The sequence below is a fragment of the Ursus arctos genome, unplaced genomic scaffold (genome assembly GCF_023065955.2).
Source record: "Ursus arctos isolate Adak ecotype North America unplaced genomic scaffold, UrsArc2.0 scaffold_7, whole genome shotgun sequence".
Lineage (NCBI taxonomy): Eukaryota > Metazoa > Chordata > Mammalia > Carnivora > Ursidae > Ursus > Ursus arctos.
In genome coordinates this window covers 50,043,583-50,058,933 of record NW_026623089.1, presented here as the reverse complement: position 1 = coordinate 50,058,933, position 15,351 = coordinate 50,043,583, and the positions used below count along the sequence as shown (strand labels likewise).

Genomic DNA, 15,351 nt, shown 5'->3' with positions numbered 1-15,351 from the left:
CTGTGAGGTTGACAGTTTCCTAATACTGATGATATTAATAAATGTGTTCTTTTGATAATGTAAAATGAAAAGTGTCAACAATTGAAAGATCAACATAACTTAGGGAACTGATATTTTCCAAATGACCAATATTATGAAATCATGCATGGGTAAAAAAAAATCCATTCAAAGTGCGAGACAGACCAATGGATTTTCATATAACAGAGTATGTATGAAGTTTATCAATATGTTTCAGTTGCCACATCACAGCTAGCCTTTAAAAAACTATTACTTGTCTGGGAAACAAACTGAGGGCTTCAGAGGGGAGGGGGGTGGGGGATTGGGATAGCCCAGTGATGGGTAGTAAGGAGGGCACGTATTGCATGGAGCACTGGGTGTTACATGCAAATAATGACTCATGGAACACTACATCAAAAACTAAGGATGTACTGTATGGTGACTAACATAACATAATAAAAAATTATTATAAAAAAACAAACTATTACTTGTCAAGCTTTGGTGTAGTATTAAAGAAGAATATCCACAATTATCTGGAAAAGCTATTAAAATATCCCTCCCTAAAAAAATTTAAAAAATAATAACCCTCCTTTCTCCAACTACATGTCTGAATGAGGCTGGATTTTCTTCATATACTTCAACCGAAACAACGTACCGCAACAGATTGAATGTAGAAGCTGATATGAGAATCGAACAGAATCATAAGAGGCCTAACATTGAAGAGATTTGCAAAAAATGTAAAATAATGCCACTCTTCTCCCTAGCTTTATTTTAGAAAATACAATTTTTTTCATCAAAGCATGTTATTATTTTAACATGCAATGGGTTTTCAAATTTTGAACAAATATTTTTAAGTTTTTCAGTTTTTATTTCTAATAGCATAAATATTGATAGATAAAACCTACAGGAACAAAAGCTCTATGAAAACTTCAATACTTTTTAAGAGTGTCAAAGCGTTCTGAGACTAGAAAGCTTGAGAACCAGAGATCTAGAAGAATCTCCATAAACAAACAAACCAAAAAACTCCCTTTGGACACGACCATGGCGTCAGCTGAGTCCGGCTGAGAAGCCACAAGGTGAAGCAGCTTGTCCGACCTTCAGGACAGAATTTGGTAGCGCTCTGGAGCTCACACAGCGTCAGCGTGCTTGATCTCATTTTATCCTTACCAGAACCTTCAAGCTTCATTATCATCGTCCCTGTTTTACCGATGGGAAATGGGCTCAGCGTGGTGAAATGACATACCAGAGGTCACCTAAAAAGCAAGTGCCGTCCCTAGAAATGGTTTAAAGCAACTTGCTATTGAGGCCCTTCTGTGTGCTGACCACTGGCCTCAGTGCTCTGTGGACAGAGAAAGTAAGAAGATTCAGCTCTCCGCCCGTCCCCACCACGGCCGCCCCAGCCGCTGCCCTGTCACTGTGGGATAGCTCGGCTGGGGTTGAGATGGCTGGGGCAGTTTGAGCTGTGTGACTTGTGACCCCAGCCATGTCTCTATTCCTGAGTCTCGGACCTGAAGCTCAGAAGGATGACAGAGAAGACTTAGGGACGTCACTGGCTTTGTGGAACGTCAGCAGGATACGAGAACAGCTTGCTAAAGGACATTTCCGAGCAGGTGTGGCTCCCCCGTGTCCTTCTCACACTCACCCCCTCACCTTGCCAGGGGACCATGCCCAGGACAGTGGCGATGGTCAGCAGCCCAGGCAGCATGAGAAATCCAGGAGGCCCCGACCACCAGGCCCGGGGATTCTCTCTCCTCCCCCGGCTGGCGAGGCCCGCACACGTTGCCCGGCAGGGAGGACTCCATTTTGGTCCCTCTGCACACCCAGTGCTGGCACAGAGACGTGCGTCATAAGAACTGTTCTCTTTATCACCATTCGTTTTCACGAATCTCCACAAGCTAGCCGGGGCCCTCAATCCCACCCGCCATGTTGCTGAGCTACAAGAACGTGAGTACACAACGTTTTCCTTGTGCACACGGGCTAGAAAGGAAGGCGAGAAGCAGGGCCGGCTTCTTTATTGCTGGGTCGGGTTTGGGGGAGGCCGGCCCTGGCTCTTGCGTGGCATGACTGCTCCTGGACTGGAATGTACCTCTGGCATTCTAATCCCCACAGACTGTTCCAGAGGCTGCCTGGCCTCTTGCCAGCTCTGCTGATAACTAAAGCGTTTCTTCCTCTCCTGGCAAAAAGGGTAATTCTTTCTGTCATGACTAAATGCTTGAAACAGACGAAAGCTGTAGTTCATTAAGTCTTTTGGGAGCCTGAAGTCTGTTAAGTGGGAGGAGGGGAGGGGAGAAAAAGGGCGAAGGGAGATGGAGGGGGTTGGAAGAGAAAGGGGGAAGGGAGGGAACGGCGCACTTGGCTCCGGCAGAGGCTCCAGGAGCTGAATTTTGGTTTTACAAAAGCATTAATGCCATCAGCCCTGTGAGCTCGGTAGGTCTCCCTCGGGTTAAAGGGCCTGTCTCGGCACCCCCAGGGCACTGCTCCCTCTTTGCTCCGTGGCTCAGCTAAGCACCACCCCTTGGGGTCCAGCGTCCGGTGGGGTGGTGAGCACGCTCCCAGGAGGGTTCAGAAGACAAGGGCAAGGGGGGCGCCTGGGTAGCGCAGTCGTTAAGCGTCTGCCTTCGGCTCAGGGCGTGATCCCAGCGTTCTGGGATTGAGCCCCACATCAGGCTCCTCTGCTGGGAGCCTGCTTCTTCCTCTCCCACTCCCCTGCTTGTGTTCCCTCTCTCGCTGGCTGTCTATCTCTGTCAAATAAATAAATAAAATCTTAAAAAAAAAAAAAAGACAAGGGCAAGGGCAAGGAAAGCTGCATGGGGCCTGCTCCGGGCATGGCCCACACCAGAGACTCTGGGAGGCTCTCTGTTAGACACCAGCCAGGGTGAGGGCCCCTCGCGAAGGCAGCTTTGTCGGGGTTGGCATTTCCTAGTTCAGTGCACCCCCCTGCAGCACACCACGGTTCACAGCTTACTCACCTCACCCCCGAATCTAAGTACATAGTTCACCACAGCCAATCGGCACAGCAAACGGATGTGGTGGATACAATGATCATGCCCGCTTTACAGGGGAGATGAAGTGCAAAGAGCTGGTCTGTCCAGTCTGCACAGCTGGGAAGTGGCAGAACCGTGATTCGCACCCAGGCTACCTGATGCCGATTCGGAGATCTTCGATGCTGGTGGCATCACAAGTGTGTGTATATCAGACAAAAGTTCCACAAGGTAATAGGAACTTTTACTACGTGCAATACATGCTGATATTTTCAATTCTTTTCTAATCTATTCATTTTCTTAAAAGAAATGCTGGTTGCACCCACTAAATTGATTTCTATGATGCACTGAGAGGTCCCAATCTATGTTTCAAAAATGGTGATTTCAATGCAATAATTTGCCTTAGCCTTTACCAAAAGGTAAAGTCCCACAATCATATAAAGAAAACCCATATCCAGAACTCTGTTAGTCCCCAATTGCACATTTTCACTGGTGACCAAAAGATAGGCCCCGTCACTGAAATCAGATATACAGGCCACGCCTGTTACCCACCAGACCCACCAACCCCCACCCTCAATTCAACCCCACCCCTGCCAGGTGTGTTCTCTCATAAGCAACCTCCTTCCTTGGTGTTGGAGGAATGCTCTTCGCGCGTCTCTCACTCACCTGCCTTCCTCAGCACCCCGCAGAGGCGGGGTTCATACTCCCCCTGCAACAGCTCTGGGTATGTGGAAGGCGTCTGGAAAAGGGTGCATGCGGTGTTTTGAACTGCGAGGGGGCAGGGCTGCGTGTGCTGCCGTGGGGCAGGGGACCCTTAAAATACCCTGACAGTCTGGTCTGGGTAAAGCTTAGAAACACCGGAGAGCCAGGGTTCATACCCGCCTTATCCATAGTAGATTTTAAGAAGGCTTCAAAAGCAGGCTATGGACTGTTTAAGAGAAAGAAAGAAAGAACAAAAGGAGAGTGGCGATACTAAAACCTGATCCTTAGAGCCTCCCGGTATCTGCGCCGGGCTTTCGTAAATTAAAACCGCGTGACTTCGCCTCCGAAGCGGCCACGCCGGGAGCGGTGCAGGCCGTCCAAACGGGGTTTCGCGGCAGTATTTTGTCCGCAGTTCTTTCTCGGCTGAAGAATGACACGTTCAGCTATTTCAGATCTTATAACCAGCTGGCATGCCTCACCTTTTTCATGATTTTTGGTGACCTCTTATACAGAGAAGTCACTGGATGTTCAAAATAAGGGCACAGGACTCTTCTGAGAGGCCTGGGTGACAGAAAGAATTCCTGCTGGCCTCTCATTAGCTCTGTGACCCTGGGCACGTGACTTGGCTTCTCTGGGCCTCTGTTTCCCCAGCTCTAAGGGCCAGACACCGGACTAGCTTATTTCTGAGATTTTGCAAGGGTGACTACAGTTGTCTGGGAAGTTCTTTCGGAAGAGATGGGTCAGGGTAGGACTGGAGAGGGGTGGGTCCCATGGGGCTCACAGCAGGCACGGGTACAGCTCTGCAACACCATGAGCAAGGCTTTTCAACAAGAGTAAGCAAGACTGCACGCAAGGGGCAGCAGAGGGAAACAGTGTACCCTCGGTTGAAACCAGCCAAGGAAGACAGGAAAGACAAGAGAGGGGAGAGAGAGATGCCTTGTGTTCGGGCCAGGCTGTCCATCAACACCTCTTACATCACGAGTATAATAAGAAGCACATGAGGGAGCCTGGCTCTAATATGCTCGAGTCGTGTCCCCTAGACTTCCGTTGAGTGACTAGACCCACCATGCCGCCCACCGCATGCCCCATGAAGGCTGAGCACCTGCCGTCCCCATTGGATGGAGCCTGCGACAATGCCACTGCTGGCTAATGAGCATTTTATTTCGTTACTCGGACGACTCAGCCTAGGTTACAAACGGACAGCCACTGGATTTCTTTTGTGTGGCCTTTGTAGTATTTTAAGAAATTTTCAAGGTGTTGCCAACAGTTAAAAATTGGGCAATTTCACGTTAAAATCCAGACTGAAGACTTTTCCCGAAAAATCAGATCTACCCCATTTGCACTGATTCTCACAAGACTCATGTTGGCTGAGACTGAGTAGCAGGCGCCCCCTTGGAGAGTATATGGGACTCTCCACCTGGCCACAAGCACGCCCTCCCCACCCCCCACGCGGTCCAGCTTCATCTCCCTGCCAGGTTCTGCGGGGTTCACATTCGATTTGAACCCCAGACTTGAAGATATTCAAGCGCAAAGGCACTGAGAAGGGACCCCAGTCTCCCACCTGGCCATGAGGTCATGCACTGCTCCCCTTCCCCAGCCAGCTGGTCTAGCCCCACACCCCCGCCCACTGATTCTAGCCCCTGCATGTTCTCAGACTTGAGCACGTACTTTTCTCACTTGACCCTCCCTTTTCTTTGCTAGGTGCTCTCAAACATATGACCCAGGAGTCGGGTCCCACCCCAGCCTGACATCTCATCAGTGCTCTGCGATCTCCCCAGGCCTACATATGACTTGCGGCCCCATTCTTTCCTAACTCAGCAGAGGGTTGAGGACCCTAAAATGGTGTGCCAGGAACTGAAACAAGCTGTCATGTGAGTCACTGTACTAGTTCAAAGTTGGAATGTCTTTTTTCCTTTTTTTTTCTTTTGGGATTGGAAACTTCATTATTATGATGCACACACGCTAGTGTGGTTATGTGTTTCATGGTGCACGACCTCTCTTTATCAAACACATCTGAGAACCCGCTGTGCACCAGGTTCGACGTTAAGTGCTCTGTGTGGGTTACTGACCCTCATTATAACCTTTCAAGGTAAATATTTTCATCACCAGATTGAGAAAGCAAGGCTTAGAGAAATCACAGTGTTAGTAGGTTGTATGGCGTGAATTTGAACCCCGCCCTGTCTTCTCCAAGGCCTGCCAGACCCCTTCCATTAAGAGAAAGTTTGGAGATACAGTAATGGCGAAAGAGTACATTAAACAGAAACCGAAGGACTGGGCTGTGGCAGCTTTTTGTTTTTTCTTGTCAAATATGTTTTCGGTTAACTTCAAATAATCAGAGGTGAATTTTACCTCATGTTGATGAGTCAGAGTGCAGTTGCTTTTCGATACTGCTTAGAAACCCAGAATGTGCAGAATGCAAAGATGGTCCATAAATAGTCTCATAAAAGCATGACTTTGAAATCAGAGGCATCCCCTAATAGAAGCCCTTCAGCTCTGTGAGGTGTTTTTCTTTTTCATTGCGACATTGCTTTCTGAACCAAAATTATGACAGACTGTTGGTGCCTAGCTGTGGGGCCAAGACCACCAAGGGACAGCCATCAAGGTCTGGGACTCTGCCTGGGCCCAGCGGCAGACTGCAAGTTCCCCAAGCAGGCATCAGCCAGTCGCTGAGCCTCGTAATCTCAGCCGCTTGTGGCAAGGAAGGCTTTCAGTAACTGGACACCCTGAGTTATGTGATGGCCCCATAAAGAGGTACCGCAAGTGGGCCTAAAGTCAGAGCACAGAGTAGGGAGTAGAAGTCCCTCTGGCCTCTATGAAATGCCCCTGAAATACCCCCTTGCAGCAATAACTATGTATTGTTTTACCTCAAATCAGACCTAAGCCAAACGCTTCTCTCCAAAAGAGCCTTGTAGCCTTTACCTGGATTAAAACAGCTAAAACTGCATTTTGAGTGCAAGGACTAGCACTGTGATTTTAAAAATGGATAATTAACCTTGGAAACTTGGACATCACGGACGCAAAACTCAGATTCTCAAATACAGTTTGACACTTAGAAGGCTAGGTTGTAAGCTTTCTATAGGAGGCCTCACTAGACTCTGTGTGTGTGTGTGTGTGTGTGTGTCGGGGAGAGTTGGGGGAGGCCACGGGCTCGGTTGGTTGGCAGGAGAATTTGAAGTCTCTCAATGGATTCCCAGTCAAGTCAGCTCCCTGAAGGTTTTCTGGCATTAAAGCCCCTAGCTATTAGTCAGGTTTGGATCCAGGCACAATTAGCGTTTGGGCTGTAGTCCCAGGTCTGAGGGCATCCAGACGTCCCTGCTGTTCCAAGGACTGCTGGTGAGCCTTAGGAAATTGGGATTCAGGCAGAAGGACTTTCCTCTGAACCCTCCCGATCCCGATTCCTCACAGTGGCAATCAAGGCCCAGAGCCCACTAGCAACACCCTCGGTGTGGCTCCCAGCCTCCTGGGGCTCAGACAGTCCCAGCTCAATCACACACATCCCCCGACCGCAGAACAGGCTTTGAGAGTGCGCAGATCCCGCCTCCAGCCAAGGCGAGGGGCGGGGCCTCATGGGTTGGGGGTGGGCCTTCGTGGGGCGGGGGCGGGGCCTTAGGCAGCTTTGTTGGGGTCGAGCTACCGAGGGTGACGGCTCTCTTACTGTGGTCACGGCTGAGCGCAGCGTCGATGAAAGCGGCCGCCGGGTAGAAGAAGACGCTGAGGTCGAAGGTGGGCAGGTCGTCGGCCTCAACGCCGTGGTATTCGATGGCCATGTCGCGGTAGTAGTCGGGCCCAGTGTCCACGTTCCAGCGGCCGTGAGCCGCATTCAGCACGTGCGTGAAGCCCGCCTTCTGCAGCCGGTAGCGGTCCAGCGCCGTCGCCCTGGGCACAAGGGGAGAGGCTGCTTGGCTGCGTGGTGGCTTGGCCTGCCTGGATCAGGAGGCAACTCGGGGGCTGCCGGTGAGTTTCTGCCATCGATTCCGAAGTAAGGCCTAGTCACTGAAATAGGACTTCCCAGTCCAAAGCCTTGCTCTAACGGACCCCTTGGCGCATGTTCCCAGTTCCGCCGCTTTGAGAAGGGAGAGAATGAAGGGTGGGGTAGGTGAGCTAGTCATTGGTCCCTTCACTCTCATCATTCACCAGCTACAGAAGAGTTGGTGCTAGACACTACGCACTGGCACCTGCCAAATCCCCTAAAGGCCACCAGAAAACCTGTTCATCTCAGCCTTAGAGCAGGCCTCTCCTCTGAACCTTCTAGATGTTTGTGGGGTTTGGTGGGTTGGGGCTCGAATGAATGATTTAAGATGCTGTTTCTGTGCAAGGAATTGATTGGGATTGGGCAAAATTCTTGACATTTTTGTCCACAGGGGTGGTGAACACAGTATAGAACTCTTGCTTTGATAGGTGAATCATTGCCTAATTGGGCAAAGCATTTTTCTGAGGAGAGCTATTTGAGCTGTCTATTTTTTGAGTTCATTTCAGGAAGTTCCTGGAGCCAACTGTGATTTTCTGATTTGTAGCCTTATCTTTCTAGGCAAGAATTTCCAAGAACAAAGAATAAAGTTCTACCGAAGTAGGTGGTCTTGGAATATAGGGCAGAGGCAGGCTGTCAGAAGCAGCAGGAGCTATTTATGTCTAGAGGGGCCAGGGGAGACTTCCTGGGCAAAGGCCCTTTGAGTTTGCCTTACTACAAATGTCAGCACTTGGTGATGGAGGGGAAGAGGGAGGCAAGGGCAAGGAAGTAGCACAGCCCAAGGGGTGGAGGCTGGAGATAATGAAGGCCCTTCAGGAAATGTTTATTATTTCCTGTAATCAATCATTTATCACAAATAATGATTTAGAATCTCTTGTGTGCCAGGCACTGTCCTGGGTGCTGATGATGCAACAGTGAACAGGTTAGTCAAGGTCCCTTGGGAAGCACAGATTCTCATAGGGAGAGCATATAAACAACAAACAAAGAAAGAAGACAATTTCAGATAGCAGTACGAGCTGCACCGAATGGCTGTGGTCCTGCTTTAGGTAAGGTGGTTGGCGAAGGCCTTGCTGGGAGGTGGTATTTAAGCTAAGACTGAGGGGTGAGGAGCTAGGCAGGGGAAGAGCAGGAGGAAGAATGTCTCATCCAGGCTGAGGATACAGCAAGGGCTAAGAAGAGAATGCAAACACATGTGGCTCTAGTAGCAAGAGGGCTAGTGGCACAAGAGCAAGTGGGAGAGGTAGACGGGGCCGGGTCATGGTGGACCCTCTAGGCCATAGGGAAGAGCTAGCATTTTACTGTCAGTGTGGTGGAACACTGAGGGTGTTCCTTTCTACGGAGGGTTTGAAGAAAGGGGTGAGCATTGTTTGCTTTTTAAAAAATCAGTCTGGAGATGTGTGGAGATGGATTGGAGACGGGGACAGAATAGAAGCAGGGAGCTCTGTTGGAGGCTGTTGCAGTTGTACAGCCAAGACAGGAAGGCGGTTGGAGCAGGTGGGGTCACAGCAGACCTTGCTGATGGATAGGGAAGGGGACAGGGAGGAGGAAGCTGATTTGGCTAGAGCATAGGATGTGAGACAAGGGGAGAGAAAGGTCTGGAGAGGGAGTGTGGGGTTGGATCATGGAACTGCTTAGATCTCTATTTGGGGGGCTCAAGGACAGCTTTTGATAGTGTTTGAGGAGGGGAGATCCTAACTAGGTTCTAAGATGACATCTCCCCTCAACAGCACAAAGACCAGTTCTATAGCTCAGGAAAGAGATAAGGGGTCTGGAACCATAACAATAAGAGGCCAGAAATAGCATTGCGCTCCAGCTGAGGGCTCATCTCAAGGTCGCTGATAAAAGGATGTAGACAGAGGCACCATATTGAATGCCAACATTGATCAATACCTTGGGCCAAAAGGAGCCTTGTGGCAGGAAACATATGCCATGGCCCCTTGGCCAAGGGCCCCTCGTCTGTTGCTGTTTTCCTGGAGTCATGAGAGGAACCACGATGGAGTCCAGTGTTTGGGAAAGAGAGACCCAAACACAGGCATTGAGCTTTTAGAAACATTTGCAAACAGCCCATTGGAACTGAGCCATGGGATGGTGGAGAGTTCCTCCAAGCCCCCCAGCTGGCCTTTGGTGTTGCCATCCTGACAATGGACTACATTCTGCTTTCAATTTTTCCTCAGAAAGACCTGTTTTTCATTTTTCTTCTTGTCCCGAAGTATGTATACAACAAACATTATGCTTTTGGGACATAGATCTGCGCTCAATTAAAGCCTCCACTAATGCAGTCCATCTTGCAGAGTAGCAGTCAACCTCACTTTGAGGTTGAGCTCAGTGGAAAAATGAAAATTAACTGTCCTTGACAGGAAGTCCCTACCCACCATAAAGACTGTTCTCTCTGGGTTCAGCAACTGTGTTTCAACATGATCAAACAGCAGTTTGAATAAATACCAGTTTGCACTTTGCTGCTTAGGGGGTCAAGGATCAGGGTAGATATGTGACAAGACTCATTGCCTGACACCTCCACAGTCAGCCTACAGAGCTGGCTTTAGCTGTGTCTGAGGGAGAGAAAAGGGCCCCTGGGGAAATCAGACCTGCTGGGTGTCTGAGGCCCACTGCAGGTTTTCATGGGCTCTGGCTGCCTGAGCCAGGAAAGGGAGGTGGTGGGTGTCCTTACACACCACTCTGGGGATTTCCCCCTAGCTTGACACTCAGTCCAGTTAAGAGCTCAGAAGAGTATCCATGGCAGAATGGGGGTCTGCAGACAGAGAAACTCTTAGCACTCTTGGTACATAGCAGCTGTGACGGACACAGGGCCCCAACTGGCCCAAATGCCTGGCTCAGCAATTCCTGGGAGTGGAGTGGGTCAGAGGGGGCTCCCTAGCCCTGTACTGTGGTTTTCTTAAATGTTAGGCCCACCTGCTTAGATATGTTATGTGGGAGAGACTAAAAAATGTGCTTCTGCTGAGGAGAAAAGCTCCAGAGAAAAACAGACTTAGGAATTTACTCTAGAACCTAGATGATGCAGGAGCCTTAGTTTCTGGAGGTTTAATAAAAAAAAAAAAAATTAAATCCTAATATAAGCAGTTTGTTTATTTAAAGAATAATATGTCATCAAAATATGTCATCTAATTATAAAAATAACACATGCCCAGTGCAGAATGTGAAAACCAGATTCCACCTCCCATACGCACAGGAAAATCACCTATATTTCTACCCCCTAGAGATAAAGTCTTTTGCTTTTTGATGTAAGATTCTCCAGTTGCTTTTCTATGCATAGATTTATATATTTTATATAGAGATTTGTTTTGGGGTATGATACCATATGTAAGTTTCAAAAACTTTGACATGGTGATATATTGCAAACATCTTCCTCTGTCAACATACAGCCTTCAGGAGCTGTGTGCTGTTCCATTCTGCAGGGAAATCTCAATTTTACCTCACCCAGCTCCTATTTTTGGACTTTGTCTCCTCTCTCTCCCTCTCGCTCTGTCTCTATCTTTATCTCTCTCCTGAAGGGGGAGTGGCGGGTATTATAGGAAACACTATAAATGAACAACTTCGCTGTATTTCTTTGGGCACATCTCTTGATTATGTCCTTAGGAGAGGTTTGTTTTTTTTTAAAGTGGAATTGCTGGGTCAATGGGTATGAGCATTTTTAACACATTTGATACGTGTTACTAAATTATCCTCCAGAAAGCTTGCTCATTTTACATTCTGATTTTTATTCTTTGCTAATTTCATAGGCAAAAATAAGTAAATAAATAAAGATATCTCCTTTTCATTCCTTTCAGCAATAAGGTTGGAAATTTTCTCACACATTCGTCGGACTCACGCAATTTACTTTTGAAGAACATTGCCGTTATCTCTGTTTTTGACCCAATTCCCTTTGTCTCCTCTCCCTGTGAAACCTCTGACCTGGCTCTGGGTTCTTACTCTAGATTGGAGGGCCAGGGAAATGACTTCCTTCTGGTCTGGACCAGTTTCCTCATTCCGAGACCTCCCCTCCCTTCCTCCTTATCTGGCCTGGCCCAGCCTCCTTCCAGCCCCTCTGAAGTTCCTCCCGGAAGCTTGTTTCAACCCACCACCCTGGAGGAACTGCGAATCAGAGCACTCCTGGGGAAGCAGCCTCCTTAGGCAGCACTCCTGACATTCCACTTCTCCAGACCTCTCGGTGCCCCCTTGACTCCCAGCCCAAACACCTCAGCATCTGCCCAAAAGCCCATTTTGGGGGACACACATGTCTACATCTCCACAAGCCCTCCCCCAGCTCCCTCCGGCAGGAAACCAGCTGCTGCCCTGTTGCCAGCATTCTGCACTGGGCACTGAAGAAAGGCCGCTAATGATCGGCCGGGTCTCCACACCCTTGTGTCTGTGAGGACCCGCCGATTTCCTGCCCCTGACTGTAGTCTGGCATCCTGTTCATTCTGGTGTGTTTGACACTTGTGGCCTCGTGTCATTTCATGGGCATGACCCTGATGGGGACCGTCTCCTTTGGAGTCTTGACCATCCCGGCCCCTTGCAGGTGGATTTCAAAACAAGGGGCACATTTCTAGCTTTTGATCTCCATCAATTCCCCTGATAGGAAAGGGAGATTCGCTGGCTTTCTGGTTTCTTGGGTGTTCTTGTTACATGCTGACGAGGAAGCTGCTTGCTTTGGAGTCCTCTCCAAACACACAGGGCTGACAGGTGCAGTGTGTAAGCTTACACACTGCTGCACGAGCTGAAACAGCCGACCCTCTGGGACCTCCAGTTTTCTTCCTTTGTTAAACAGAACCAATTACTCTGGCAGTACTTTCCTTACAAGATTCTTGTAAACTGATGCAGCACTCTAGTTTCTTTGAAAGGTTAAAAGATAAATTCAAGGGAAAAAAGCAGTAGAAAGATGTACAACAAAATGTTACCACTGGCTATCCCTGGGTAAGGGGATTATAGAGAATTTTTCTTCCTTTCATTTGTAAATTTTGGTAATGAATATGTCATATATTCCTTTAATAAGTAAGCATATACCATGATTTTATTGATGTTTTCCTTAGTTCTCCGGAGACACTGGCTACTCAAAGGTATAAGGTGGCCCCAGCATTTTTAACTCTTGTTAGAAACCTCTTCATCATCTGCCCCGGGGATGGAGGTTAAAAGGGGAAAGAGAATACTGGGAGGCCTAGAACTAAGAAATGATGTTGTATTATTAACTAGACCAGGCATTTTGCTACCCATGAAAGGAAGTAGTTGATGTTGCTTGAGACCCTTGCTGAGAAGCTGGAAATGTCCAGCCCGGTCCCCCCCGTTCACTCTGCCCATGACCGGTGCCCGGTTGTATCTAAGTCACCTTTGGTACTTGGAGGTTCAGAATCCAGGTTTTCTAGTTCTTTCCATTAACATTCAGCTTGTTAAATTGTGAACCTTGGCTGTGTTTTCATTTTGTCCTAAAGCAGTCATGGCCCACCCTGGAGAAGCCAGTCAAGGGTTAACTCTGCTTGGTGCCTTAAGGCTGAATTAGTTCCTTCTTTTGGTGGGGAGAGGGTGCAGCTGTCCGTGTGCACCGGTGAGAGGCCCTCTCACAGGCCGAGGGCCATCTCAGCTGGCTGATTTGCTTTCACCTCACTTTCCAGCCTCCTCGACTACAAGTGAGGCCTGGAGATGGCTCTGCTTTTGAGGCTATTGGTCTGGTTGGGAGGAGAAAAACAGAAAGGGCAAGATAGCAAGACCCCCCGATAGCATGCTCAGGCTGAGTCGGGATGGCCACAGGGAGGAGTCCGGCTTTATGGGGACAGGCAGCTGGCTGTTGATGACCCCCAAAAGCCAGACCTTGGAGGCAACTGCATTTTAATAAAAATGGAGAGCTGCTTAGCGGCCCTGCCACTCAAGCGACAGAGCAGCTTAGCGCGGTGGCGTTGGCTCACAGGGATGCTGACGTGGGGAGGAAGAAGAGCGATTTCTCAATTTTCCTGCTTCAGCCAAGCCTGTGGGAGGCTGTCCTGCCTGAGAATTTGCAATCACTTTGACAGTAGCCAGGATATTTCCCCTCCTGCTGACTGCAGGGGAAAAAAAAGAAAAAAGAAAAAAGATTTTGCTAAGCAAATGAAAGATGTGAATAAGATTAAAGGGAGAATATTTAAATTACAGAAACTTAGTGCTTTCAAGCATACTCAAGCACTTTTGAAGCACCCATTTAGGGACTGCTGATTGATAAGAGGCAATGAATTATTCTTATCTCATCATTGACGCCAGTCCCTGGCTCTCTGGAGGGCAACACTTGGTTAACCTAATTTGAATCTAATTTGAATGACTTAAAGTAATAAAACAAGTATGTGCTTGAACCTAATAAAGCCTAATTTATTTAATAGCACATTTCTTAAAGAATTTCATTTTAGAGCTGGAAGGGACCTTTGAAATCATCCCTTTATTTTACAAATAAAGAAACTGAGTCCCAGAACAAGAAAATGTTTTGCTCTAGGCAGCACCTAAGGACCACCTGCACTGGGGGCTTGAACTCTGTGCCCTGAATCCCATTTGAGGCTTTTTGCTTTACTCCATGCTGACCCTACAGTTCCCGCCTGTGGCAGATTCAGACCCCCTACCAAGCTGTGGGAAATGTGTGGGGAGAGGGTGGCTGTGCCTCGAGCCAGCCAGAATGACTTCTTGGTGAGAATACCTGATAGGTGGCCAGCTGGCCTGGCCCAGCCCCTTCCACTGACCCAGCACACTCAGTACCAACCAGATCTCCCTCCTGTCTGTGGCTTCTTCTCACCAGGCCTCAGTGGTGGCATCCATTCTGCTCTCCCTGAGCTGGTAAGCCATGGGGACGTAGAGTTACCAGGCCTCCACTTGGTAAATCCCCTTGGAATAAACCGAGACTGAGAAAATGTTCTAGAAGTTCCGAAATCCACAGGCCGATAGGGTTTTGGTGTGGCTCTGCCTTCTTAGGCTTAGGCCACGTGGGTTTCTGGAAGGCCAGGACAGTATCTGTGGAGGAGGTTGGTACATGAGCCAGAGAAAGCCCATTAGGAGGGACCTTCCTTCCAACCTGACCTTGGGTTCCTGATAGCATCCCATGGGAGAAGTTTGGCCAGGGGTGTTTTCTGTCTCAAGGCTGCCCTTAGCACAGAGCAACCCTTAATGACAGAGCACAGTGACTGTTCTTTACCTCTGTCGCACATGGGGAGTTGAATTTCAGGAACCTGCCTGATCTGTCATAGTTCACACTTACTGGGTGTGCCACTCACTGTGCTGAGTGGCAGGTGTATTAACTCATTGGATCCATCTCTTATAGGTAAAGAAATAGAATATCAGAAAGCATGAGTGACGTGCACAAGGCCACATGGGGACCAGTATTTGACTGGGCACGGTGGCCTTGGAGCAGATGCTCAGCCATTCTGCGTCTCCATAAAGAAGCCCTTGAGGGGCATAGAGAGGAGGGAGAAAACATGAGCTGCTTCTTTGGGCTAAGTCTGGTCACCAGCGGGCCCCAGACATCACTGGTCTAGGCCAGTGGTTCTGGCTACCCCAGGACATCCATCCTCACGCTCGGATCCTGACCGCCCTAACTTCCAGAGCCTTCATACTTGCCTTTCAAAAATCTTAGGTGCTTCTAAGGAAAGGAAAAGTTCAACCTAAATGCAACTATGAAATTAAAACTGAGCCTTTGTGCACAAGGAGCCAGCTGTGAGCTTTTTGCTGCTGCTTTGGGCAAAGAGACCAAGAAACACAGGC

General features: G+C 48.7%; 1 protein-coding gene across 4 annotated transcripts in view; it reads right to left on the bottom strand.

Annotated features, from left to right (window-relative positions):
• DUSP29 (dual specificity phosphatase 29) overlaps positions 1-15,351 on the bottom strand; it is a 32,786-nt gene that overhangs the window by 1,081 nt on the left and 16,354 nt on the right. For all 4 annotated transcript variants that reach the window (XM_026504002.4, XM_044386207.3, XM_044386211.3 and 1 more), the window contains one exon: positions 7,336-7,556. In XM_026504002.4, the coding sequence (XP_026359787.3) occupies positions 7,336-7,556 (221 nt within the window). The remainder of the gene's footprint in view (positions 1-7,335; positions 7,557-15,351) is intronic.